This window comes from Pongo pygmaeus, chromosome 5, assembly GCF_028885625.2.
Source record: "Pongo pygmaeus isolate AG05252 chromosome 5, NHGRI_mPonPyg2-v2.0_pri, whole genome shotgun sequence".
In the NCBI taxonomy this organism is placed as follows: Eukaryota; Metazoa; Chordata; class Mammalia; order Primates; family Hominidae; genus Pongo; species Pongo pygmaeus.
The window spans coordinates 38,648,037-38,675,760 of NC_072378.2; the positions used below are offsets into that span (position 1 = coordinate 38,648,037).

Below are 27,724 nucleotides of genomic sequence, written 5' to 3' on the forward strand. Positions count from 1 at the left end.
AGAGTAAATATAGGGAGACCATTGCCCCCCATTGCCTAGCACTGAGCTGCCCCTGAGCTGAGTTAGAAATTGGTTTCATTAAAGATTCTTACCCTTACTGCCCTAGGAAACAAAAAGTAAGGGTATCCAAGGAGAGAAAAGGATGGATCTGCTTACCACTTTGTTGTAAAGAACAGAATAAAGGAGAAGAGTCAGGAGAGATGGAGGAGAGTGAATTACAAAGCAGGAAGGCAGGGCCTCCTTCTAGGTTGTAGTGGTCCTGGCTCACGCCACTTAGGGCCCAGTGGGAGACCAAAGACACAAGTGATTCCACTAAACTATTCTGAGCCTGCTCTGAGTGCTGCAAACAGACTAATCTGATCATCATCTTCTTGCCCACAATTTTAGGAAGGAGTGAAGATGGATATAGGGGAAGGCATGAAGAAATGGTCGAAGGAAAAGCAGACTGTATTTGTACTTCTTCTCCCAAGATTTAAAGTTGTCGTATTGCTATAATTACCCTCCCACAGACTGTACTTCTTGTTTCAAATGTCCCCAAAGTCAGGAATACTCATTATAATCCTACCAAAAAGCCAACCATGTTAACCAAGAAGTTAGAAAAGCAAAAGACTGGAGGTAGTATGACAGTCATTGCCTGTATCTTCTTTGAAAGTAAGAGGTCTTTTTTTAAAAAAAATCTATCACTTCATTCCAAGGCAAACAGACTTGACTTTTTCAACTCCAGATCTTAAAGACTGAAACTACTATTTCTAGCGGGACTTTTGATACAATTAATCTGTCACTACAAAATAATGTAGGTATGCCGTGAAATTTCTGATCTTGGAATGTTGTATGTATAAAAGAAGAGCCAACTCTGCTTTGGTTGATCAAATACATCTGGTTAATAGACTCCATGTAAACTGACAATTTAGGTAAGAGTTTGGATATGGTAAACTATAGTTAACTGAAGTAAAACGAAACCAAATAAAATTTATTCTGATTTTGATCAATCAGGAGGTACTGGTAATCTTGCCCTGCCTCCCAAATTTCATCGTGGCATGAATTATCACTATGGTGGCAAAGCACAGGAGACCAGTTACAGAAAGCCAGTATATTAAGTGTTTGCAACAGAAACTTGAAGTTTTTTCCAAGAAGTAAATGTCATCAATATGAAATCAAACGTATATAAACAATGAAGCCTCTCATTTTGGGTCAGAATTGTGTAATAAACAGACATAGGCTTTTATTTACAGAACTTTTTTTTTTTTTTTATTATTATACTTTAGGTTTTATGGTACATGTGCGCAATGTGCAGGTAAGTTACATATGTATACATGTGCCATGCTGGTGCGCTGCACCCACCAACTCGTCATCTAGCATTAGGTATATCTTCCAGTGCTATCCCTCCCCCCTCCCCCCACCCCACAACAGTCCCCAGAGTGTGATGTTCCCCTTCCTGTGTCCATGTGTTCTCATTGTTCAATTCCCACCTATGAGTGAGAATATGCGGTGTTTGGTTTTTTGTTCTTGCGATAGTTTACTGAGAATGATGATTTCCAATTTCATCCATGTCCCTACAAAGGACGTGAACTCATCATTTTTTATGGCTGCATAGTATTCCATGGTGTATATGTGCCACATTTTCTTAATCCAGTCTATCATTGTTGGACATTTGGGTTGGTTCCAAGTCTTTGCTATTGTGAATAATGCCGCAATAAACATACGTGTGCATGTGTCTTTATAGCAGCATGATTTATAGTCCTTTGGGTATATACCCAGTAATGGGATGGCTGGGTCGAATGGAATTTCTAGTTCTAGATCCCTGAGGAATCGCCACACTGACTTCCACAAGGGCTGAACTAGTTTACAGTCCCACCAACAGTGTAAAAGTGTTCCTGTTTCTCCACATCCTCTCCAGCACCTGTTGTTTCCTGACTTTTTAATGATTGCCATTCTAACTGGTGTGAGATGGTATCTCATTGTGGTTTTGATTTGCATTTCTCTGATGGCCAGTGATGGTGAGCATTTTTTCATGTGTTTTTTGGCTGCATAAATGTCTTCTTTTGAGAAGTGTCTGTTCATGTCCTTCGCCCACTTTTTGATGGGGTTGTTTGTTTTTTTCTTGTAAATTTGTTGGAGTTCATTGTAGATTCTGGATATTAGCCCTTTGTCAGATGAGTAGGTTGCGAAAATTTTCTCCCATTTTGTAGGTTGCCTGTTCACTCTGATGGTAGTTTCTTTTGCTGTGCAGAAGCTCTTGAGTTTAATTAGATCCCATTTGTCAATTTTGGCTTTTGTTGCCATTGCTTTTGGTGTTTTAGACATGAAGTCCTTGCCCATACCTATGTCCTGAATGGTAATGCCTAGGTTTTCTTCTAGGGTTTTTATGGTTTTAGGTCTAACATTTAAGTCTTTAATCCATCTTGAATGGATTTTTGTATAAGGTGTAAGGAAGGGATCCAGTTTCAGCTTTCTACATATGGCTAGCCAGTTTTCCCAGCACCATTTATTAAATAGGGAATCCTTTCCCCATTGCTTGGAGTCTCACTCTGTCACCCAGGCTGGAGTGCAGGGATGCGATCTTGGCTCACTGCAACCTCTGCCTCCTGTACTCAAGCGATTCTCTTGCCTCGGCCTCCTGAGTAGCTGGGATTACAGGCGCCCACCACCGTGCCTGGCTAATTTTTGTATTTTTAGTAGAGATGGGGTTTTGCCATGTTGGCCAGGCTGGTCTTGAACTCCTGAGCTCAAGTGATCCACCTGCCTCAGCCTCCCAAAGTGCTGGGATCGCAAACTTGAGCCACTGCACCTGGTTGAGCTGCTTTTTAAGAATTCTCTTTTTAAGGAAATTTTGTCATTATTGGCTCTCACAAGAAACATATGCAAGAAAGGAAGGTAAGAAAAAGAAGAGTATCTTTTCAGTGCCATTCAGGACTAATAGTTCACAACTATCTGAATGAGACAATGTTTCATCACGTTGGCCAGGCTGGTCTTGAACTCCTGACCTCAGGTGATCCGCCCGCCTTGGCCTTCCAAAGTGCTGGGATTACAGGCGTGAGCCACCAAGCCCAGCCAGCTACAGAACATTTTTGAAGCTGAGAATAAGAGAAAATATTATTATCATAGTAATGTTTTAGATACATCCAGAAGCTGTGGACTCTAAGGGAAGCTTTCAAAAATAAATGGGAAAAAGCCTCCACTGAATTATATACTTTAAATGGGTGAATTGTATGGCATGTGAATTATATTTCAACAGAGTAGTTTTAAAAAATAAACAGAACACATGAAATATGGAGATCTGTTAAAATTCCAAAGCACACGTGCAATGTCAAGCAGGAGGTAGTGTTCTGTGGCAGAGCTGTTGGCTAGATAAGCCAACCCCCTTACCATGACCCTCAGTTTCTTAGCCAACCTTGCTAGGGCTGACCGTATGACATAGTTCTACCTAATAATTCTAAGTGAAAGTTGGCTGGGTAGGGCTTCAAATAAAGCTTTGGATTTTCCTAATAAAGAAGGAATAAAATTGGCTGGTAGGCTTTTATCCTTGTATCCCTTTGTCCTTCTTTTTCCTGCCTAAACACAGACATGGCAGCTAAAACTGTAGTCCCTATCTTGTTTCTCTGGGGCAAAATACACACGAAAAAGACCAAGAAAACTGCAGAGATCACTGAATTGCAGAACCAATATGGGCAGCCATGCCCCTGTGGACTTTTTGTTATGTGACACAAAAACAAACAAACAAAACAAAAAATAAAACTGAAAAAAAAATGTCTTTCTCAATGAGATTATTTGTTATTTGCAGCCAAATGCAAGCTCTTTTGGAGCAAATGACCTCTAGTAAAACAAATGTAAAGTCTCAGTTGCAACATATGATGGCAGTTTCTATAATTTATGACCACAGAAATCAAGGGTGGATTGAACCATAAGATGTGATGACTCCTCTCATTTTCTTTTTAAGGCTATAGGAGGTTCTGCAGGATCATGAAACAAATTAGAATCTTTGGAGCTGGAGTTTTACCATGGGTTGTGTTGTCCTACTCCTGATGGAGAGAAAGGCATGGAACTCAAACTACGCTTTGATTTCTTCATCTTGTAAATGAAGACAGTGAGAGCAGCTAAAGCTCCAGAACCACTGTAAGACATGGCAACTAAAAGAACCATTAGCCATTTCTAAAAATTAAACTGTACAGAAGGTCTAAACACTCTTGGCTGGTGTTTGGTTACAGTAAAAGAATAATGCGGCAAGGCAGGTAATATCATAACCATTGAGGGATATGGTTTCAGGCATAATAAGGTAAAAGGAAGAAAAAAGATCCTGACCATTAAGTCTTAAGGGCAGCAAGGAAAGAAAATCCAGGGAGAAGTAAAAGCATACTATGCATTTATCTGTGTAACCAATCCCCCTTACACTGAATCTGATACATTGCTCAAAGAGGCAATGCAGCAGGCAAATAATGATTCCTCAGCTAGAGCTAAGACCCTGAGTGTCCAGGAAAGTTGCTGAAAGGAGTCCTTGACGGGCACCAACCAGCCTGTCATCATAATCATCTTTCCTAGAAGAAGAATGCAGAAATGGAGGTGGACAGAGACGAGAGGCAAGAAGAGGAGATGGAAGAGTTTTTCTTGGTCTCAGTGCTTCTGCTTGTTCTTAAGTAGATATACAAGTATGTTTTGGTCAAGTTCCTCTGTGGTTACCAATGTACAAAGGGCTAAGCTTTTTAAAAAGAGAGATACACTGACATCAGGTGCTATCGAGATGTACCAAAAGTATCTGAACAAAGTGACAAAATTGGGCTCCTGGGAAAAGAGTCTCTGATTTAAGGGTACTTGGGGAAAGAATATGAAGATTTTCAAAGGTAGATCACTGCTTTGAATTAATTCAAGAATTAGCCTTAAATGACTGTGACCCTTCATCAGTTTTTCAGAATAGCTTTATTCATTTAATACTCAAAAGCTATATTAAAGCAATTTGATGTATTAAATGTGTAAAAATTTCAATTTGCTCGAAGTCCTATGCTTCTGTTAGCCCTCATGAGAATAGCCGCATTTCTGTGACCCCGTGTGGCCTATCCTGGGGCAGCAGCATGTAAAACATCTGCCACAGAAGGAGGAGGCTGATGCTTTCCACTCATTTCGTTTTCCAAGGTGAACAATTCTGGTTTTAAAAATGATTGCTATAATCACTGTTGGTGAAGTATTTGTTTTAAAGAGTTCTTAACAATTCTAGATAATTACTAAACACACGTGTGCATGAAATAATGGGTCAGATGGGGCTGAAATCCTCTGTAAAAATGTCTTCTTGATGGGTTAAAATCTTGGAAAGCTAAAAGGATTCTTCTCATATATCCAGCTATATCTTATGATGACTACTTGCCAAGTTCTCCAATCACTCAACAGAGGTAAATGGTTGACGTGTGAGGTAAATCACACACATGAACACACAAACATATATATATATATATATATATATATATTTTTTTTTTTTTTTTTGGCATTTAACTTTTCCTTTTCCAAAGAACATCTGAATTCTAGTGCCCCTCCTGTATTTTTAACACACAACTTAGTTGCCATAGCAATACTTTCTGGTCTTGAAATACCTCTAGGATGAAACTGGCTGAAGCATATTTACCATGCCCCCAAACTATCCTGCTATCTGTTTCCAGGATCCAGGATTTCTGGCCCTCTAAGCATTCACACAGTTCAGACTTCAGCACCTACTGGGAACCACAGATAAAATTATTTGCTGTATGATTTTTCTGGGAACCAGAGCTCTGAGGTCTGAGGGTGATAAAAGAAGGCTTTAGTGTGATGCAGATAGGCTCAGAGAGAAACAACACTTAGTAATAAATCACGGATCAGCAAGACAAGGAAGAATTCCTTGGTTCAGGGCTGTGACAGACAACATTCAGTGTGACTGATATGAAGCAAATTTTGTAAAATATCTTTCCAATTTTGACTAGAATTACAGGCAATCTTAATCCAAGCCAGAAGAGTCATATATTTAGATGTTTGCTGTATTCTTCAGGCTATAAAAAGGAAATTTCTAGCTCTCTAGGTTGCAAAGAAGGCTGTCTTAATGTAAATAGATGTACTGCTTGCCTGTGCAGCACTCAGACAGAATGAAATGGAAGCGGCATGGAACAAGTGAGGCAAGCATTCTTACCTGTGCTAATGTCATCACCTGTGCTAATGTCAGAGCCTAACTCCAGAGCTCAATCTCTGTCATTTGCTGGAGATGCCGGATCTTTAGCGGTTTCCTCACATACACTTAGATAAGACACACTGAGCAAATACGATGTCCAATTTGGTTGATAGATAGAACTCCCTTTAGTTGCACTAGCATCTATGTTGTCAGTTTAGTCAATGAGTGTTTATTGAGTACTCACAGCACAGAGAACCATACTACGCATTTGGAAACTGCTGCAAAGACTCAAGCTCATCACAACATTAAAAAATCACTATCTTCAATTTGAGATTATCTGTGGTCCTACTAGAGATTGAGTGCAGCACAGATGTAGAAAATACTCAAATAATTACAAAACATTATTTGAGTCATTAGCCCCAATTCCTCCACCCACCCTTATTGACTAAGCCTTCATTTGGCTATTAAGTAGGAAAAAAATGGCATTTTTTGCAGTTCCTCTCCTTTTTCTTTTCTGTGCTTATCCTTCTGGAGGGAAGTGGATGAGCAACAGTTAGGCAGGGTGGTAAGCAGCAGGAAGAAGAAAAAATAGCAGTCTAAAAGAGGTCATGGTAATTTAAAAACTGAATAGATAATCTAGAGTTGGTTGTAGCCACACAATAGTGAAAGGACAATTGAACTCGGCATGGGTTTGACAGCTCACAGAGAAAGAAAAATATACCAGATGAATAAGGACCACAGTGGCATATGTAATTCTTTTATTATTATTATTTTTTTTAGGGTCAACTTGCTATTACTTCTTTTTATCTAATTAATAACTACAAGACATAAACTGATTTGTGGTTCAGACAGTGTGTGCCAGATTAACTTTTTAAAGTGGTAGAATTATTTTTTCCTTCTGCAAAACAAAAAGAGCTTCACCCCACAGACTAAACAGATTATGAATACCCATCAAGAACTTACTTTGGGCTAGACATCTTTTGTCCTAACATATTGCATTTATATAATATTTTCCAACTGAAGAACTCAAAATATTTTTGTGTCATTAACTTCTTAATACTCACAACACCCACACAGACAATGGGTTTATTTAGCTGCATCTATCTACACAGTCTTATCTTTTGACACCCTATTTACTTACTATTATTTGTTATTTAAAATATTTTGGGTATTTCACTTACACTATTGCACATATCAATTGCAAAAACACCATTCAAACCAATGTAAAAATTGTTAATTTAACTGACTATCTTATAATTAGGGTTTCAACAAAGTGCTGTCACTTATTAGCTGGAAAAGACTGGATGATAGGTATACTTAATGCATAGCATATTTGAGTTCTCATACTAGCCTGAAAACACTAAAAAGGATATCACAATTAGCAAGTAGAAAGATAATAAGTCTTAAACTAAGGCAACAGAGGGACTATAAACTAAGACATTAGGTGGATTTGGTTAGTTATTATGACTCTACTCTGGTCTTTTTATGTGGTCAAGCCTCTGAAGACTTCCTGTTATTTAAATTTTAATGTTTTTAAAATGGCATGAAAATGATATAATTACTACTCAATTATCCACTTTCAAGGCACATTTCAGGTAATATCTCTCTCTTTTCTTGAAAATAAAATGAATAACTTTTGCTGTGCTTGTAAACCTAGCAACACCAAGGACAAACTCCTTTATTTCCCAGTTATGCTACCTTGGGAATGAGAAAGAAATGCAAGAGACGAAAGAGCTTCCTGTTAAATGGTAAGTTAGGACACCTCCTGCTGTTTCTTTTCTAGGAGCGGACCGGATCAAGGAAAGTCAGGAGCAGACAAGGTGGTTTCTAAAGGCATGAGGGCCTCCCCATACCTGCCCCTCCTCTGCTCTGATGGCGCTGAAGAAACACTGAAATGGGGTGGTGGTGGCGGGGTGGGATGGAAACATCTCAGGCTGTCACCTCTCAAAGCTATCTCTCAGTTGGCCATGCTATCCCCTCCCTCCTGCTCCAGCCACACTGGCCTCCTAGCTGCTCCTGTGGCCTGCCAGGCAAGCTCCACTCCAGGGCTTGGCACTGCCCGTGACGCTCATCCCCAGAGGACTTACTCTCCCCATCCTTTGGGATCTGCTCACACTTCACCCTTCTCAGTGAGGCCTTCCTGACCACCCAGTCTAAAACTGGACTGTGTCTCCAACCCGGTTTTTCCTCCTGATTCCCCCATGGCACTTCTAAATATCAGCCATCTAAAAAACAGCATTTGTTTATTATCTCCCCTCAACCCCACTAGAATGTCAGTTCCATGAGAGCACCAATGTTTATTTTGTTTATTCAATGCCATATCCCCAGTGCCTACAATAGTGCCTAGCACATAGTAAGAGGCTTAGTAAATGTTGTTGAATGAATCAACGAAAATGCAGATATAGAGAGAGGGTCAGAGATCATGTCTGGAGTCCACCCTCTCTAGTATACCACAGGATACTGGTATCTGACTCACTAAGAGGATTAGACAGCCACTGACCATGCTTAGTTAGGCCCAAACATTTTTTGTCAAGAAAGAAGGCTCTACTTGCCTACCCAACTACAGAGTAAACGCTCAGAAAAGGAAGAAATGGCTTCTGTGGATGAAAACAGCCAAACAAAAGAAATCCTTATTCACAAAGCAATTATGTCCTTCGCTTAGCAATAGCAAATGCAGTAACCAAGATAATTCATGTTTGGCCAGTTGCAGGGGCTCACACCTGTAATCCCAGCACTTTGGGAGGCTAAGTCAGTAGGATCACTTGAGCCCAGGAGTTTGAGACCAGCCTAGGCAACAAAGCAAGACCCTGTCTCTACAAAAAGTTTTATAAACTAGTCAGGTGTGGTGGTGCATGCCTGTGGTCCCAGCTGCTCAAGAGGCTGAAGTGGGAGGATTGCTTGAGCCCAGGAGGTCAAGGCTGCAGTAAGCCATGATCACACCATCATGTTTGAGACCTTTGCCTTTGTAGTCACCAAATATAAAGGAATCTGAATATTTAAGACCAATATACCATTGATTGGGCCCTACCTCAGCCAGGGTAAGAGAGGGTTTCCAGGATTTCCAGATCTCCTCCCTCCTAGATGGGGAAACTGTTAAGTCACTGGGCTCTGTAATACTCTTCCTCTGGTGTTGATGCAGAATCACTGGGTTTCTTTAGATACAATGCCTAGGAAAGCAAGTCAGCCATCACAAGCAATAGAAGCTGTGGGTCAAATGTCACTGACTAATCAACCTGTCATTGGTCAATTACACATCCCCATGAAGGGGTATACCACTCATCTAGTTTCCTGTCAATAAATGTCTATCTGGCCACATCCAACTGTCGCTAACTACAGCCTGCCAAGATCTCCAGCATTGTCACAAGCATTGGTGGCTAAGAAATCTCTCTCCTTTTCCTCTTAATAATGTCACAGAAGAGGCAAATGCAGTTCCTGACAACATAATGTTAGTTTCACAGAGACGTGTCTCTTTGAAGGCTCAGCCAGTTATACAGAGCTTCAATTGCATGGATTTTTTTTTACTGGGAAAAAAAAGCAGGCTTAAGGAAGTTGGAGGCTTTATACTGTGCTGAGATACACAATTCTGCCTTTGGTGTGTTCATGCTCATCATCCCCGCTCTGAGTCAGGAAAAGAAAAATTGTTTGGGAGAACCACTTTCATTCCACATTTGAAAAAACCCAAATGGGCACTGTTCTCTCTTGCCTTAAGCCCCAGTGACAGCTTTTCCTGGAATCAGATTCAACATCTCTGATTCTTTGGGTGGAGCTAGAGGCCAAGGTGGCCTTGTCACATGAAGAACCTGTTTGTCTCTCTGAGTTGTCACCCTGACAATAACCTCATGTAGTCCACACTAGATTTAAGATTCTAGATTTCCTATTTTACCCCCCCAGTTTCCCCTTCTTTTTTGATAAAACTACCTCATCAGTACATTGAATCTTTCAAGGGAAGTGTATTCTGAGTTGCCACAGGCTTTTATGTATCAGGTATGGCTAGGAGGAGGCAGCAAGTGAACATTTATAATACAAATGCTCTGATAGAAATTGTATACAAATTATATGGGATTACTGAAGAGGGATCTATCAATAAGCTCAGGAGATAATGGACGGTTAGAGAAGCATTCCCAAAGGAGTGGAGCCTAAAAGGGGGAATAAAAAAAGAGCCAGGTAAAAAAGGAGGTAATGAGAAGGTAGTGGGAGATGCAAACAATGGTATCAGCATGATCAAAGAATTGGAGGCAGGAGGGTAAGAGAGGGCGGAACCCATGTGCAATGCTCTTATCGCTGGATAGGCTGTGACAGAGTCCAGAGTAGCACAGGGTTGGGTAGGGTGGGGAGGTGTGCACACCCAGGACACGAGGCTGTATAGACAGAGGTAAGTCAGATAGTTCTTAAATGCCTTAGTCTGAACTGTCTCCTGAAGGGAACTACTAATCATGATTCCTCTGAGAGAAGGGTGTGGCCATAACAGATGTGTGGGAGGGACAGTTGTGGGTGGGGAACTGGGGGGCCCAATGGAGGTCTGGAAGATTGGGTAGAAAAGTGAAACAACTATTCGCAACTATGGTAATGCAGTGGGACACAGAAGAGGGGAAAGATTTGTGAGATGTTTAGGCTGTACTGACAGAACTCTATGGCTGACTGGATGAGAAAGGAAGGTGAAGGAGAGGAAGGAAATCAGGGAGATTCCCAAGTTTTTGGCTCAAGTAATGGACAAATGGATCGTGCCACTGAATGAGATGGGGAATCATGACATGACGTGACTTGAACAGGGAGGGAAGGATAATGGAATTCCATTTTAGGCATCTTGATTTGAGATATGCATAGAACACTGTTAGATGGTGGCGGTGGTGGGGAGGGAGGTGTGGGGTACCAGGTAAGCAAATGGAAAACGGAGAACATTAAAAGAGAGTGGGCAGAGCTACTAAACTTCCTGTTTGCTTCAATCTTCATTGGCAAGGAGACTGGTCTTCAAATTAGAAATGTCAGAACAAACATAATAAAGAGAAAATTGAAGTCCCAAATAGGTGAAGTGAAAGAGAGTATCTAGTCAATTTAAATGATTTCAAGTCTCCTGACTCAGATGAGTTACACCCCAAGCCTACTGAAAGAAATTGCAGATGTAATCTCAGAGACACGATTGGTAATCTTCAAGAAATTGTGGAGGCTATCAGGAGTGCCAGAAGACAAAAGAAAGACAACTGTTTTCCAGATTTTTAAAGTAAAAAGGGATAGACTGTAACGGAAAATATAGAGGTTTCACATCATCTTTAACAAAAATTCTAGAATAGTTTATTAAATAGATGGTTTACAAGTACTTTAGTTAATGCATACAGATGACAGAAAGGAAGGTGGGGTGTTATTTGCTATTCGACGGAAGCTTATTTGTACAGGTAGCTGATGTGGCTTGTCTCTTTCCCTTCCTAAGCACAAAGTAAGCTGGTCTGGCCTGAGGTACGAACTCGAGGCTTCTCTATCTGTGATTTGTTGCCTATGGTACTCAGCCTGTAATGTGTCCCTTTATAAAAAAGGGTCAACAATTTAAATGAAGAATCCACAGTCTGAATTCTCCAAGAAAACCAGCATCAACTCCTTAGGGTGCCCTGGGGAACCAGCAAGCAGCATCAACTTCTATGGTTATTAGCCTAAACATCAATAAACCTTTGCTTATTAGAATATTAGTACCTTATTTTTTGTGCTATTTCTTTCTTTATACATACTGACTTTCAAATGAGAACAGGAAACAACAAAGCAAATGTGGTGGAACATTATGGGGGAAAGGCAGTCATGTCTTGCCAACACCTTTACTCCAGGCGGGCTAAGATATACATATACATATACATATACACACACATACATATATATATAAACATTATATGTTTTCATTAGCCCTTCAGAGACCTTCTTAGAACATTAAAAAATAAAAAGAAGAGAAGAGAAAAAGCAGCTTACTTAAGACGCAGAAGGCAATCTTGAACTAAAAGTATAGTCATGCACTGCATAACGAGATGTTTCAGTCAAGGACGAACTGCATTTATGATTATCTCATAAGATATAATAGAGCTGAAAAATGCTTATCGCCTAGTGACATCATAATGTCGTAGCACTATTACTTTATTTAAAAAATTTAGTGTTGGCTGGGCGCCGTGGCTCATGCCTGTAATCCCAGCACTTTGGGAGGCCGAGGCGGGCTGATCACTTGAGGTCAGGAGATAGAGACCAGCCTGGCCAACATGATGAAACCCCGTCTCTACTAAAAATACAAAAATTAGCCAGCCATGGTGACAGGTGCCTATAATCCCAGCTACTTGGGAGGCTGAGGCAAGAGAATGGCTTGAACCTGGGAGGCAGAGGTTGCAGTGAGCCAAGATTGCACCATTGCATTCCAGCCTGGGTGACAAGAGTGAGGCTCCATCTCAAAAAAAAAAAAAAATATATATATATATACACACACACACACACACACACACACACACACACATATAGTAGCCTAAATGTACAATGTTTAAAAGTCTAGAGTACAGTAATGTCCTAGGCCTTCACATTCACCCATCACTCACTGACTCACCCAGAGCAACTTCTTGTCCTGCAAGCTCCATTCATGGTAAGTGCCCTACACAAGTGTACCATTTTTTATCTTCCTCTTTTTTTATTTTAATTGAGATGAGACCTTGTAATGTTGCCCAGCTTGGTCTCGAACTCCTGAGCTTTCAAGCGATCCGCCCACCTCCGCCTCCCAAAGTGCTGAGATTACAGGCATGAGGCACCGTGCTCAGGCACCATTTTTTATCTTGTATATTATATTTTTATTGTACTTTTTCTATGTTTAGACATGTTCAGATACACAAATACTTACCACTGTGTTATAATTGCCTACAGTCTTCAGTATAGTAACATGCTGTACAGGTTTGTAGCCTAGGAGCAACAGAACATACCATCTAGCGTAGGTGTGTGGTAGGCTATATACCATCTAGGTTTGTGTAAGGACACTCCATGATGTTTCCACAATGACAAAATTGGCTGACAATGCATTTCTTACAATGTGTCTCTGCCATTAAGCAATGCATGACTGTATATCCTCTGAGGGATATCACCAGTCTCACGTTTAAAAATTATATAATCCTATAAATCAAGCAAGGTTAAAGTTCCCTTCTTAAAACAAAAAGGAACAACAAAAAGCCCAGGCACAAAGATCACTAGGATTGTTCAGAACCAGATCTCGAATTCAGATCTGTTTGGTTCATATGTAATTTATTAAAGTTGAAAATGATTTTTCATTCTATATAACCTATCTTGACATTATCCTATAAGTCTCTAACCAATACAAATTGAGACTTGAAAAGGACATAAGCCACCCAGGGAGAAGCCTCTTGTCTAGTTCCTCCATGAGTCTAACTTCAGTGTACTGCCCCAGTGGAAAATCCAAACAAGCACGCTATATCTTGTTGTCCCTTCCTTTGGCTCCCACTCTTTTCTTGATATTTAGAGCAAAGAACAGTAGAATTTCTTCCCTGAAGTTATTAGGATTATCATTTTACCAAAATACAGTCTATATGTATATCTTCCATTTTAAAACTTATGAATGAGGAGGACTCTTCTTACCGTATTGACCCAATCATGTATGGCTGTGCCAACTGAACCACAATTGCACCACTTCCCAGCTGGTGACATGTGTAGCCAGAATCCCAGTCATAATTCTTCGTGTCCCCATTCAGCAAGGCATTTCGGCTCCGACTGACTCCTTCAATCACGCTGGCACAATCAGCAATTGTTGCAACATTCTCCATGGGAACTGTGAATCCAAAAACAAGATCTGGCATCAGGATAAGAGAAGCCAAATATATCTCTATAGTGTGCTCAGAACAAAATTAATTAATTGCTGTCTCAAATCAATGATAAAAGAAAAATTAGAACATCTGGATTATCTTCAGATATGAATACATTTTCCATGCCAAATAGCTTTTTAAAAAAATGTTAAGCCCAGTGGGCATGGTGGCTCACACCTGTAATCTCAGCACTTTGGGAGGCTCAGGTGGGCAGATCACTTGAGGTCAGGAGTTTGAGACCAGCCAACATGGTGAAACCCCATCTCTACCAAAATATAAAAAATCAGCCAGGCGTGGTGGTATGTGCCTGTAGTCCCAGCTACTCGGGAGGCTGAGGCAGGAGAATTGCTTGAACCCGGGAGGCAGAGGATGCATTAAGCCAAGATCGCATCATTGCACTCCAGCCTAGGTGACAGAGCGAGACTCGTCTCCAAAAAAAGAAAAAAAGAAAAAGCAAAGCATAGAAAAACACAGGCTATGTATTCATTTATACAAAGTTTTCAACAAAGTCAAAACTAAAACATACTTTGTTTAGAGCTATATACATAAAACTAAAAAGGGAATCTAGGAAATTAATACAGAAAATTAAAAATAGCACCCAGGCACGGTGGCTCACACCTGTAACCTCAGCACTTTGGGAGGCTGAGGAGGGCAGATAGTTTGAGCTCAGGAGTTCAAGACCAGCCAGGACAATGTGGTGAAACCCCATCTCTACCCAAAATACGAAAAATTAGCCAGGCATGGTAGCACACATCTGTGGTCCCAGCAACTCGGCCTACTGAGGTGGGAGGATTGCTTGGGCCTGGGAAGCAATGGTTGCAGTGAGCCGAGGTCATGCCACTGTCCTCCAGCCTTAATAACACAGTGAAACTCCCACTCAAAAAAATTTTTTTTAATTGATTTTATGTCTAATAAATACTGCTCTTGTTCTATATCTTAAGCTAGCTGGTAGGTACATAGGTATTTGTTTAATTAGTAGTCTCTAAGCTCCAGATATTTTATCTACTATTCTGAAAGTCTGTTTAAAGAAACATGTTAAATTCAGAATTTTGAAACTCACATAATAGGAAAGTGATCCAGGACCTGGTACCAAACCCATTTCAGAATATACAGTTGCCCTCAGCCATGATTCATTTCTTTTTTTGTCTACTCTTCTGTGCATTGCAACATATATGCTCTTCCCATTGTTCATGAACTGCTGCATCTTAAAAACCCAGCTGTTCTGATTTTGAGTCTCTCTCTATATAACTCAAGTCTACACCAACCTGCTCATTTATAAAAGTCAAGAACTTCCACAAAATGATGGATGCTCACTATGATGTAAGTTCTCTAAACACTGAGAAGAGAATAAAAGGTAAGGGCCTTTTAAGTCCCCTGGGACCTTTTCTGTGCATTTAAAACAACAACCTTTAATTTTCTTCAGACATTTAAGTTATTTAACCAAAACCTACTTACATTCAAGCTTTGTAGCTTACATCAGATAATTTAAAAGTAGATTGGAAAAGAAAAAAGTAATTTTACATACATCTTCTATGCAACTAATTTATTTTCCAAAGTTGGACATGCTTGTACTTAAGCCCTCATCTCGTATGCCTTCACTAATTGCTTTGCTCTCTGTAGCTGAGTAAAGCCACCCACAGAGAAGAAAGGAAGGGAGAGGAGGGAGAGAGAGAGAGGATGAATTTTTCTGGTGATGAATTCCTTGATTATGAAGCTTAATTCCAAAGCAACAAGCAAAAACACCAGTGAAATTACCTGTAAGGACAGTTTCCTGGCAGAGAAGGAGCTCAGAGAGAAGCTCCCTGTGACTTTGGAAAGAAACAAAAGTGGGCTATATTTAGAAGGTAAGTTATGGTACTTCTGTCTCCTGGAAAAAGGGCAGTATTCTTTGATTTGGAAAAGAGAATGAAAGAAAGTGGTATAAGATGTACAGTAAATTGAGCTGAGACATAACACTGTAGACAGGTTATGCTGCAGCAACTGACAGGCCCCTGCTCTCTCAGTGGCTTAACATAGCACACATTTATTTTTTCACTCACCCATGTATTCAGTGATGATCAGCCAGGAGGCTCTGCTCATTGCATCACTCAGGGATCCCAGTGACAGAGGCTTCATATTGACATGTGCTTCCCCAATCACAGCCGCAGTGGGAAGAGAGTAAGCTGGGCACAGGCTCTTAAAACTCTTCCCCAAAAGTAATGCATGTCACTTTGTACATATTTCATTGTCTAAGACAAGTCACATGGCCTTACCTAACTTCAGAGGTGACTAGAAAGCACAACCCTGCTGTGTGCCTGGGAAAAGCTCCAGGGAGAAAAAACGGGGTATTTGGTGAACAACATTTAATGTCTACTACAAACATTAAGCCTGGATGAAAGAGCATTCAACAGACAGGTACATCTGGTCATCTGTTTCAAGTATTTAATGTATTTCAATGTATGAATATTCTAAGATTTATATATCTATTCTCTTGCTGAGGGACATTTAGATTGTTACCATTGTTTTCTTTGCCATTACAAACAAAGATGTCCTCTTGTATTCCCGGGTAAGAGTTTCTTAAAGGAATACTTAAGATTTCTATGTATGTGGAAGTGGAATTACACTCATGGCTATGAGTTAACTTCAACTTCCCTAGATATTGCCAAATTTTTCACCAAAGTGGTCGTAAAACTTTATACTCTCTCCTTGAAGGTCCTTCACATCCCTTGTAAGTTGGATTCCTAGGTATTTTATTCTCTTTGTAGCAATTGTGAATGGGAGTTCACTCATGATTTGGCTGTTCATCTGTTTGGTGTATAGGAATGCTTGTGATTTTTGCACATTGATTTTGTATCCTGAGACTGCTGAAGTTGCTTATCAGCTTAAGGAGATTTTGGGTTGAGACGACGGGATTATCTAAATATACAATCATGTCATCTGCAAACAGAGACAATTTGACTTCCTCTCTTCCTATTTGAATATCCTTTATTTCTTTCTCTTGCCTGATTGCCCTGGCCAGACCTTCCAATACTATGTTGAATAGGAGTGGTGAGAGAGCATCCTTGTCTTGTGCTGGTTTTCACAGGGAATGCTTCCAGCTTTTGCCCATTCAGTATGATATTGGCTGTGGGTTTGTCATAAATAGCTCTTATTATTTTGAGATACGTTACATCAATACCTAGTTTACTGAGAGTTTTTAGCATGAAGGGGTGTTGAATTTTATTGAAGGCCTTTTCTGCATCTACTGAGATAATCATGTGGTTTTTGTCACTGGTTCTGTTTATGTGATGGATTATGTTTATTGATTTGCGTACGTTGAACCAGCCTTGCATCCCAGGGATGAAGCCGACTTGATTGTGGTGGATAAGCTTTTTGATGTGCTGCTGGATTCGGTTTGCCAGTATTTTATTGAGGATTTTTGCATAGATGTTCATCAGGGATATTGGCCTGCAATTTTCTTTTTTCTTTCTTTCTTTTTTTTTTTTTTTTGAGACGAAGTTTTGCTCTTGTTGCCCAGGCTGGAGTGCAGTGGTGAAATCTCAGCTCACTGCAGCCTCCGCCTGCCCAGCTCAAGCAATTCTCCTGCCTCAGCCTCCCAAGTAGCTGGGATTACAGGCGCCTGCCCCCACGCCCAGCTAATTTTTTTGTATTTTTAGTAGAGACGGGGTTTCATCTTGTTGGTCAGGTTGGTCTTGAACTCCTGACCTCAGGTGATCCACCGGCCTCAGCCTCCCAAAGTGCTGGGATTACAGGCATGAGTCACCGCGCCCGGGTGAAATTTTCTCTTTTTTTGTGTGTCTCTGCCAGGTTTTGGTATCAGGATGATGCTGGCCTCATAAAATGAGTTACAGAGGAGTCTCTCTTTTTCTATTGTTTGGAATAGTTTCAGAAGGAATGGTACCAGCTCCTCTTTGTACCTCTGGTAGAATTCAGCTGTGAATCCTTTTAGTCCTGGGCTTTTTTTTGGTTGGTAGGCTATTAATTACTGCCTAAATTTCAGAATTTGTTATTGGTCTATTCAGGGATTCGACTTCTTCCTGCTTTAGTCTTGGGAGGGTGTATGTGTCCAGGAATTTATCCATTTCTTCTAGGTTTTCTACTTTATTTGCTTAGAGGTGTTTATAGTATTCTCTGATGGTAGTTTGTATTTCTGTGGGATCAGTGGTGATATCCCCTTTATCATTTTTTTATTGTGTCTATTTGATTCTTCTCTCTTTTCTTCTTTACTAGTCTGGCTAGTGGTCTATTTTGTCAATCTTTTCAAAAAACCAGCTCCTGGATTCATTGATTTTTTGAAGGGTTTTTCATGTCTCTATCTCCTTCAATTCTGCTCTCATCTTAGTTATTTCTTGTCTTCTGCTAGTTTTTAAATTTGTTTGCTCTTGCTTCTGTAGTTAATTGTGATGTTAGGGTGTCGATTTTAGACCTTTCCCGCTTTCTCCTGTGGGCATTTAGTGCTATAAATTTCTCTCTGAACACTGCTTTAGCTGTGTCCCAGAGATTCTGGTACGTTGTGTCTTTGTTCTCATTGGTTTCAAAGAACTTATTTATTTCTGCCTTAATTATATTATTTATCCAGTTGTCACTCAGGAGCAGTTGTTCAGTTTTCCATATAGTTGTGCAGTTTTGAGTGAGTTTCTCCACTGCTCAAGGAAATAAGAGAGGACACAAACAAATGGAAAAACATTCCATTTGTTTTTCATGGACAGGAAAAATCAATATTGTGAAAATGGCCATACTACCTAAAGTAATTTATAGATTCAACGCTATCCCCATCAAGCTACCATTGAATTTCTTCATAGAATTAGAAAGAACTACTTTAAATTTCATATAGAACCAAAAAAGAGCCTGCATAGCCAAGACAATCCTAAGAAAAAAGGACAAAGCTGGAGGCATTATGCTACCTGACTTCAAACTACACTACAAAGCTACAGTAACCAAAACAGCATGGTACTGGTACCAAAACAGATATATGGACCAATGGAACAGAACAGAGGCTTCAGAAATAATGCCACATATCTACAACCATCTGATCTTTGACAAACCTGACAAAAACAAGCAACAGGGAAAGGATTCCCTATTTAATAAATGGTGTTGGGAAAACTGGCTAGCCACATGCAGAAAACTGAAACTGAACCCCTTCCTTACACTTTATACAAAAATTAACTCAAGATGGATTAAAGTCTTAAATGTAAGACCTAAAACTATACAAACCCTAGAAGAAAACCTAGGCAGTACCATTCAGGACATAGGCATGGGCAAAGACTTCATGGCTAAAACACGAAAAACAATGGCAACAAAAGCCAAAATTGACAAATGGGATCTAATTAAACTAAAGAGCTTCTGCACAGCAAAAGAAACTATTATCAGAGTGAACAGGCAACCTACAGAATGGGAGAAAATTTTTGCAATCTATCCATCTGACAAAAGGCTGATATCCAGAATCTACAAGGAACTTCAACAAATTTACAAGAAAAAAAACAAACAACTCCATCAAAAAGCATGCAAAGGATATCAACAGACACTTCTCAAAAGAAGACATTTATGCCAACAAACGTATGAAAAAAAGCTCATCATCACTGGCCATTAGAGAAATGCAAATCAAAACCACAACAAGATACCATCTCATGCCAGTTAGAATGGCAATCATTAAAAAGTCAGGAAACAACAGATGCTGGAGAGGATGTGGAGAAATAGGAACAGTTTTACACTGTTGGTGGGAGCGTAAATTAGTTCAACCATTGTGGAAGAAAGTGTGGCAATTCAAGGATCTAAAACCAGAAATACCATTTGACCCAGCAATACCATTACTGGGTATATACCCAAAGGATTATAAATCATTCTACTATAAAGAGACATGCACACATATGTTCACAATAGCAAAGACTTGGAACCAACCCAAATGCCCATCAATGATAGACTGGATAAAGAAAATGTGGCACATATACACCATGGAATACTATGCAGCCATAAAAAGGATGAGTTAATGTCCTTTGCAGGGACATGGATGAAGCTGGAAACCATCATTCTCAGCAAACTAACACAGGAACAGAAAACCAAACCCCACATGTTCTCACTCATAAGTGGGAGTTGAACAATGAGAACACATGGACACAGGGAGGGGAACATCACACACAGGGGCCTGTCAGGGGGTGGGGGTCTAGGGGAGGGATAGCATTACGAGAAATACCTAATGTAGATGATGGGTCGATGGGTGCAGCAAACCACCATGGCATGTGTATACCTATGTAACAAATCTGCACATTCTGCACATGCATCCCAGAACTTAAAGTATAATAAAAAAAATAGTAAAATAAAATTTTGTGCCAAAAAAAAAAAAACGTTTATACTTTCAACTAATTGCTCCACATCCTCACCAACTCCTGGTAATGTCAGACAGGTAAATGTGAAATGGGATCTCAATGTGATTTTAGCTTTTAACTTTTTTGTTAGGTGAAGTTGAACATTTTTTTTTCTCTTTTTTCCCCTCTGGAATCATTCTCAATTTCTCTTCTGTAAACTGTCTATTTTTATCTTTTGCCTATTTTTCTATTATCTTTCTAATTGATTTTCAGGATGCCAAGCTTTTGTAGGTCAATTTATTGAGTTGAAATATTTAATCTTTTTCTTTATGACTTATGCTTTTCCCTTTTCAAAAAAATTATATTATTGTTGTTGTTGAGACACGGTCTCATTCTGTCATCCAGGCTGGAGTGCAGTGGTACGATCATGGTTCACTACAGCCTTGGACTCCCAGGCTCAAGCAATCCTCCTGCCTCAGCCTCTCGAGTAGCTGGAACCATAGGCAGGTGCCACCATGTCTGGGTAATTTTTTAATTTTTTTATAGAGACAAGGTCCCATTTTGTTGCCCAGGCTGGTCTTGAACTCCTTGGCTCAAGCAATCCTCCTGCTTCAGCCTCCCAAAGTGCTGGGGTTATAGGCATGAGCCACCACGCCTGGCAAACTTTTCCTTTCTTGTTTATAAGTTCTTTCCTACACCAAATTCATAAAGATATTTTCCTAATTTTCTCCTAAAAGTTCTCAATTTTTTCTTTTTATGTTTGGTTCTTCAATCTATTCAGAATTTATTTTTAGTACGGTGTGAGATGGGGATTTTCATCTTTTATTTATAAATATGACTAATTTCCCCAATAGCATTTAATGAACAGCCCATCCTTTCCCCCACTAATTTATGTTACTTTAGTCACATATGAAGTTTTTGTATATATTTGCATCTCCGTTTAAGATCTGTATTCTGAGGCTGGATATGGTGGCTCATGCCTGTAATAATCCCAGCTCTTTGGGAGGCGGAGGCAGGTGGAGCACTTGAGGCCAGGAGTTTGAGACCAGCTTGGCCAACATGGTGAAACCCCATCTCTACTAAAAATACAAAAATTAGCTGGGTGTGATGGTGCATGCCTGTAATCCCAGCTATTGGGAGGTTGAGGCAGGAGAATCGCTTGAACTCGGGAGGGTAAGGTTGCAGTGGGCCGAGATCACACCACTCCACTGCAGCCTAGGCAACAAAGCAAGACACCAGAACTTATTCCTCCTCTCTAACTGTAATTCTGTACCAGTTGACCAGTCTCTCCTTACCTCCCAACTCTTCTCAGCCTCTGGTAACCACTACTCTACTCTCATAGCTATGAGATCAACTTCTTTACACTTCACATATGAATGAATCATGCAGTGTTTGTCTTCCTGTGCCTGGCTTTCTTATTTCATTTAATTATCTCCAGGTTCTTCCATGTTGCTGCAAATAACAGCATTTCATTCTTTTAATGGCTGAATAATATTCCATTGTGTATATATATATCACATTCTCTTTATACATTCATATATTGATGGACACTTAGGTTGATTTTATGTCTTGGCTATTGTGAATTATGCTGTAATAAACATGGGAGTGAAGATATCTCTGTCATAGATTTCATTTCCTTTAGATATATACTCAGTAGTGGGATTGCTGGGTCATATGGTAGTTTATTTTTAGTTTTCTGAGGAACTTCCATACTGTTTTCCACAATGGCTGTACTAATTTACATTACCACTAACAACAGTGTATAAGAGTTCCCCCTTTCTCCACATCCATGCCTACATTTGATATTTTTTGTCTTTTTGACACCATCCATTCTAATTCAGGTGAAGTAATACATTCCTGTGGTTTTTATTTGCATTTCCCTGATTAGTGATGCTGAGTATGTTTTCACATACCCACTGGCCATTTGTATGTCTTCTTTTGAGACCTGTCTATTCAGATCTTTTGCCCATTTTCCATTGGATTATTTATTTATTTTGCCATTGAGTTTAGTTCCTTATATATTCTGAATATTAACCCCTTATCAGATGCATACTTTGCAAATAGTCTCCCATTCTGTAAACTGTCTATTCACTCTGTTGACTGTTGTCTTTGCCGTGCAGAAGCTTTTTAGTTTGGTATAATCCCATTTATCTACATTTGCCATTGCTGCCTATGCTTTTGGGGTCTTATCCAAAAAATTCTTGCTCAGACCGATGTCATGAAGCATTTCCCCCATGTTTTCTTCTAGTAGTTTTATTGTTTCAGGTCTTACTTTTAAGTCTTTAATTCATTTTGAGTTTATTTTTGTATAGGTAACATTCTATTTCTTAGGCTGCATGATGAGTATGCGAGTGTTCCTGCTCACCGAACTTTATATATATTGTATTTATGTTCTTTTGCACATATGGAATATTGGTTTTTTAAAAGTTTCACACATCTTAACACTGTTTTTATGAAAACCAGAAAGATAGTAAGCCTCTGAAAGTACAAAACCTTTTATGATTATGTTGAATGCTGATATCCTCTGTAGACAGCTTGGTCTCACCAGTTGTCTCTGTTCACTCTGTGTTTGTCAGTTTCCACCTACGCTATGCCTTACTGCTTCACAATTTTATCCCTAGGTAATCTAATTCAATTACAGCATCAACATCACAGACTATCACAAAATCATTACTGATATGCTTTCAAGCTCTTTGGGAAAAAAAGGCTGGGATCAGCACTCAGAATTCCTTTTCTACAGACACATTTATAAACAGATTTGTTGAACAGATTATTTCTGTCTCTAACGTATTTTCTAAGTTGCTAATATCTAGTAATATCATCCTTTGGCTCTCTGGAATCTTGAGGTGGTCTAAAATGCTGCTACATTAAAGAACATTGTGGCTGGGAGTGGTGGCTCACATCTATAATCCCAGCACTTCGGGAGGTCGAGGTGGGAGGATTATTTGAGGCCAGGAATTTGAGACCAGCCTGGGCAACGTAGGAAGACCCCATCTCTACAAAAAATACAAGAGACGGTGGCACATGCCTGTAGTCCCAGCTACTCAGGAGGCTGAGGCAGGAAGATCACTTGATCCTAGTCTGGGCAACAGAGTGAGACCCTGTCTCAAAAAACAAACAAAAAAAACCAGAATTTTGTCTTTTTAAGAAGGAATTCTTACAAAAGTCTTATGGCATAAAAAAGAAGGAATTATATATATATACGTATATGTATATATATGCGCTGGTGAATAGCATACTATTGTTTCTACTTTGATCTCAACATAATTATTCATTAATGTTTATTAGTCAAAGTATGGATCTACAAAAGGAGCCAAACAGAGACACATCCAGACACACTCCACACACTCACACGTATGTATATATATCTGTGATACATATGCATAGGGATACGTGTATATCAGTGAAATCTACCCCAAGTCCTAAATTTCCTTTCAAGAAACAGCTTTTACTAGAAATCAACTAGCAATTTGATAATCAACTCTACTATCTAATTCATAAGGCAAAACATCAAAAGAAGTCCGGGCGTGGTGGCTCACACCTGTAATCCCAGCACTTTGGGAGGCCAAGGTGGGCGGATGACGAGGTCAAGAGTTCAAGACCAGCCTGGCCAACATAGTGAAACCCCGTTTCTACTAAAAATACAAAAATTAGCCGGGCATGGTGGCAGGCACCTGTAATCCCAGCTACTCGGGATGCTGAGGCAGGAGACTTGCTTGAATCCGGGAGGCAGAAGTTGCAGTGGGCTGAGACCATGCCACTGCACTCCAGTCTGGGCGACAAAGCAAGGCTCCATCTCAAAAACAAAAAAAAACAAAAAACCAACATCAAAAGAATACCACCTATCTTAATTCTTTTGTTTGTTTGTTTGTTTATAAAGACAGGGTCTCTATGTGGCCCAGACTCCTGGGCTCAAGCAATCCTCCCACCTTGGACTACAGGCATGAACTACCGTGCCTGGTCTTCTCTTAATTCTGACTCCGACGTTTTGCTAATAAGTCGAATTAACAGTATAATGACCAAATTATGCTGACACCTGGAAAGAAGAAGAAAAGGACCTAAGGCACAAGCCCAGTGGATTTACCTTCTGTAAATCACCAAGATGAAACAATCATTCTAGCACTGTCCCACTTAATATCCAAATCAGTACTTCAATCTGATCTAACCTGATAGCCAGAGATTCAGAATGTGAGTTTCATAAGGGCAGGAACTTTTTTTTTTTTTCTGCAGCTGTATTCCCACCACCAAGAAACAATGCCTAGCACATGGTAGGCACTCAATAAATATTTGCTGAGTAAATGAATCAAAGATAGAAAATGATGCCTATGTAAGGTTGTGGCGCTTAACCTTGCTTAACATAGTTCCTTACTGAAAGCTAAGAAAATCTAAATGTTACTGAATAAAGCAGAAAAAAATTGCTTTATCAGTGGAAGTTTTCTTAGAAAAGTAAAATATGATCAATCTCTGGGTCTTGACCTAAACATTAAAAAGAAAATACATATGCCCATGGTAGAAGAGTTGCTATCTAAGCACTACCCACACCTTCTGTTCTCTCAACTTCTCCCCTAAAAGTCTGCCCCACATGCAGAAAGTTTGGTCATTCATGGTAGACTAAAATATTTTTTGATGGAGAAAACATTTTGGGGGGAAAAAGTGAGAAGAAGAATGCAGATAACAATGTAGCTTTTAAAGACTATAAAAGGTTATTGTTTTTGTTTGTTTTGTTTGTTTCTGAGACACAGTCTCACTCTGTTGCCCAGGCTGGAATGCAGTGGCACAGTCTGGACTCACTGCAACCTCCACCTCCCAGTTTCAAGCGATTCTCCTGCTCAGCCTCCCAAGTAGCTGGGACTACAGATGCACGCCACCACACCCGGCTAATTATTTTTATTTTTAGTAGAGATGGGGTTTCACCATGTTGGCCAGGCTGGTCTCGAACTCGTGACCTCAAGTGATCCACCTGCCTCAGCCTCCCAAAGTGCTAAGATTACAGGTGTGAGCCACCGTGCCTGACCCTTAAAGACTATAAAAGGTCTTTTATGCCCAAGGGGGAGAAACATCTGCTTTAGTCACACTTACAGTAGTTGTGACAGAAGATGTTTGTCCCAAATGTCACCACTGGTTTACTAATATACATAGGCCACATCCTCCATTTCGGCAGGGAATAATTCTGTTACGAATTTTTCTTTCTAGAAACACAAACCTCAGCCTACCTAGTTGGACCGCCTTAAACAATTACTCAATGGTTTGAATAAGTTCTGTGGTCTTTTTTACTGGGAAAAATTAGAGAGTGATTCTATATCTGAATGCAGCACACAGAAGCTTCCACACTGTTTTTCTTCCCAGAGGGACTGGGCCACTCCCCATTTTGAATGTTCATTATCGTCTTTCATATGCGTCTGATAAATTTATTAAAAACACCATCTGGATGGGACTGAGCTTTCTGCTGTATTTCTAGTCTTCCAGTTTCCTCCCTTGTCCCACTGGAATTTCTGCCCCAATTTGTGTCACTTTGTTTACAAAACCATGCTGCCAAAACCCAGTGTCTTGCGTCTGTCTCTTTCTGGTGTTCCTTTGCCATCCCTCACCTACATCCCTATTACAACAGCCTGTGCTAGGAGCAAAAGGCAAAGGGGAACCGCCTGGACAGAAATTACTCTTCCCCCTCTGTGCACATAGCAATTCTGCTCAGACAAATTTAATTTGCTGCTTCTGAATGCAAAAGTTGCATGTTAACAAAGTGTATACATTCTGCGAAGTGTATGAATATTGGAATGACTCGGACTGCAGGGAACTGCAGAAAAAGTGATCTGAAAACAATTTTACTGCTCTCTGTTCTTACACAGCACCAGGGGTGGCCAACGACTTGCCACTAAATTTAATTCAGGAGTAATAAATTTTTTAAAAGGCAGTATTACTTCAGTAGGACATGACCTGAGGACCACCTGTACCAGCTACATTTAAAGATAAGACTGACATGTTATTTAACTGTCTCTAGAGATCACCTTTGAGAAGTGGGGGAAAAAAGCCCACTTGAAGCAGATTTTGTAAAAGGAAATAACACTTAGCAGTTACAGAGGACTGTCATCTTCAAACACTGTGCTCTGCTGGGCTTTATTCAATGTTTCCCTGGCTGTTTTCATTACAAAATTGTTTTCTAACAGCACAGTGGTTCATGCAGCAAGCAAATGGTTAATAATCTCTGAGTAGATCATTCTCTATTGCCAAGATTTTCAGAGATACAAAGCATTTCCTGTTTAAGAAGATAACTATTAGCTTAAGGTCCTACCTAGATGTCTTCCCACAGACCTATCACTTCTTTTTTTAAAGGGGGAAACACACCAGTGGCCTAGCCCCAGGCCTACACAGGAATTTGTTGCTGATCAGGCAAGCTTCTAACCCAACTGTAATCCAACCTTCTGTCAAATTATTCAAAAGCAAAAAATATCCACAGCTGTTCTGTCTTAACAGCTGTAAAAGAACAATAGCTAATTAGAGAACAAGCCCATCTTTCTTGGAAACTATCGAAAAGCTGTAAAAATGTGTTCTACAACACAGGCACTTAGTTATATTAATTCCTAGTTTTATCTATCAGGTTAAGAAAATCACTTTTCAATCATATATCACATCACCAAAGAAAAACCATGGGTTATATATAGCATACAACTTTTAAGCTTTTCCTTTCCCAAAGTTTCCTCCAGCTTCTTCTGTGAAAAGGCTGCTTCTGAACACACTTCCAGAGAATTCAGTCCTGACCACCTCTCCGTACCTGTGGGTGAAGCCCATGGGTGGAAAACAGGCTATGCCTTTTGAAAACTGGAGCCCCTTTCCCCTAATCGGTTTTTCCTTCTTTCTTTGCTATTTTGTCTGTTTAATTAGCATTAATCCAGTATTCTGATCTGTCCTGTTCTAGCTCCAATTTTTACATTACCAAGGTTGCCCAAATCACATCTTATCTTAAGATTATAAGGGCTCCGAAAATCATGCTGAGTCCATTTCAGCCAGTGATAAGAAGAGGTTAACACTTCCCTAAACTTCAGATGTGTTCCCTCCACCTCTTGCCCCTCAAACACATGCAAATTTCATGAAGCTATAGCTCTAAACACTTCAGAGGAAGTGGCCTGCTTTCTAGAAGATAAGAAATCAGAGATGGTTATCCCCAGGGACAGAAGTGAGGTGATGTGGCAACAGTAGATCTCAAACATACAAGTTCACCAGGATCAGTGAATTTTCTCTCTCTCCTCACACTGGGGCCTTTGAATGAAAGCACCTTCCAAAAATAACTGTATGGTTTACTCTCTTATGTGTAGTTTGACAATCCTGTAGTTTAAATGCTAGAGGTTTTAGCTGAGAAAATCAATTAAAAGGCCTTAAAGAATCAAGCATCAGATGTTAGCAGTAATAACCACTGCAGTATATCAAAGAGGGATTCACTCTGAAGGTGAGGCCTTGAAATTGAGGACAGAGGCATTTCCAGGTATAAAGAAAAAAGATACCCC

General features: G+C 39.9%; 1 protein-coding gene across 7 annotated transcripts in view; it reads right to left on the reverse strand.

The window, feature by feature from the left end:
* Nucleotides 1-27,724, reverse strand: part of BTBD9 (BTB domain containing 9) — a 470,458-nt gene that overhangs the window by 104,798 nt on the left and 337,936 nt on the right. For all 7 annotated transcript variants that reach the window (XR_010126703.1, XM_054492585.2, XM_054492582.2 and 4 more), the window contains one exon: nt 13,721-13,910. Coding sequence is in view for 6 of the 7 variants with exons in the window: in XM_054492585.2 (XP_054348560.1) it covers nt 13,721-13,910 (190 nt within the window). In the remaining variant the exon portion in view is untranslated. The remainder of the gene's footprint in view (nt 1-13,720; nt 13,911-27,724) is intronic.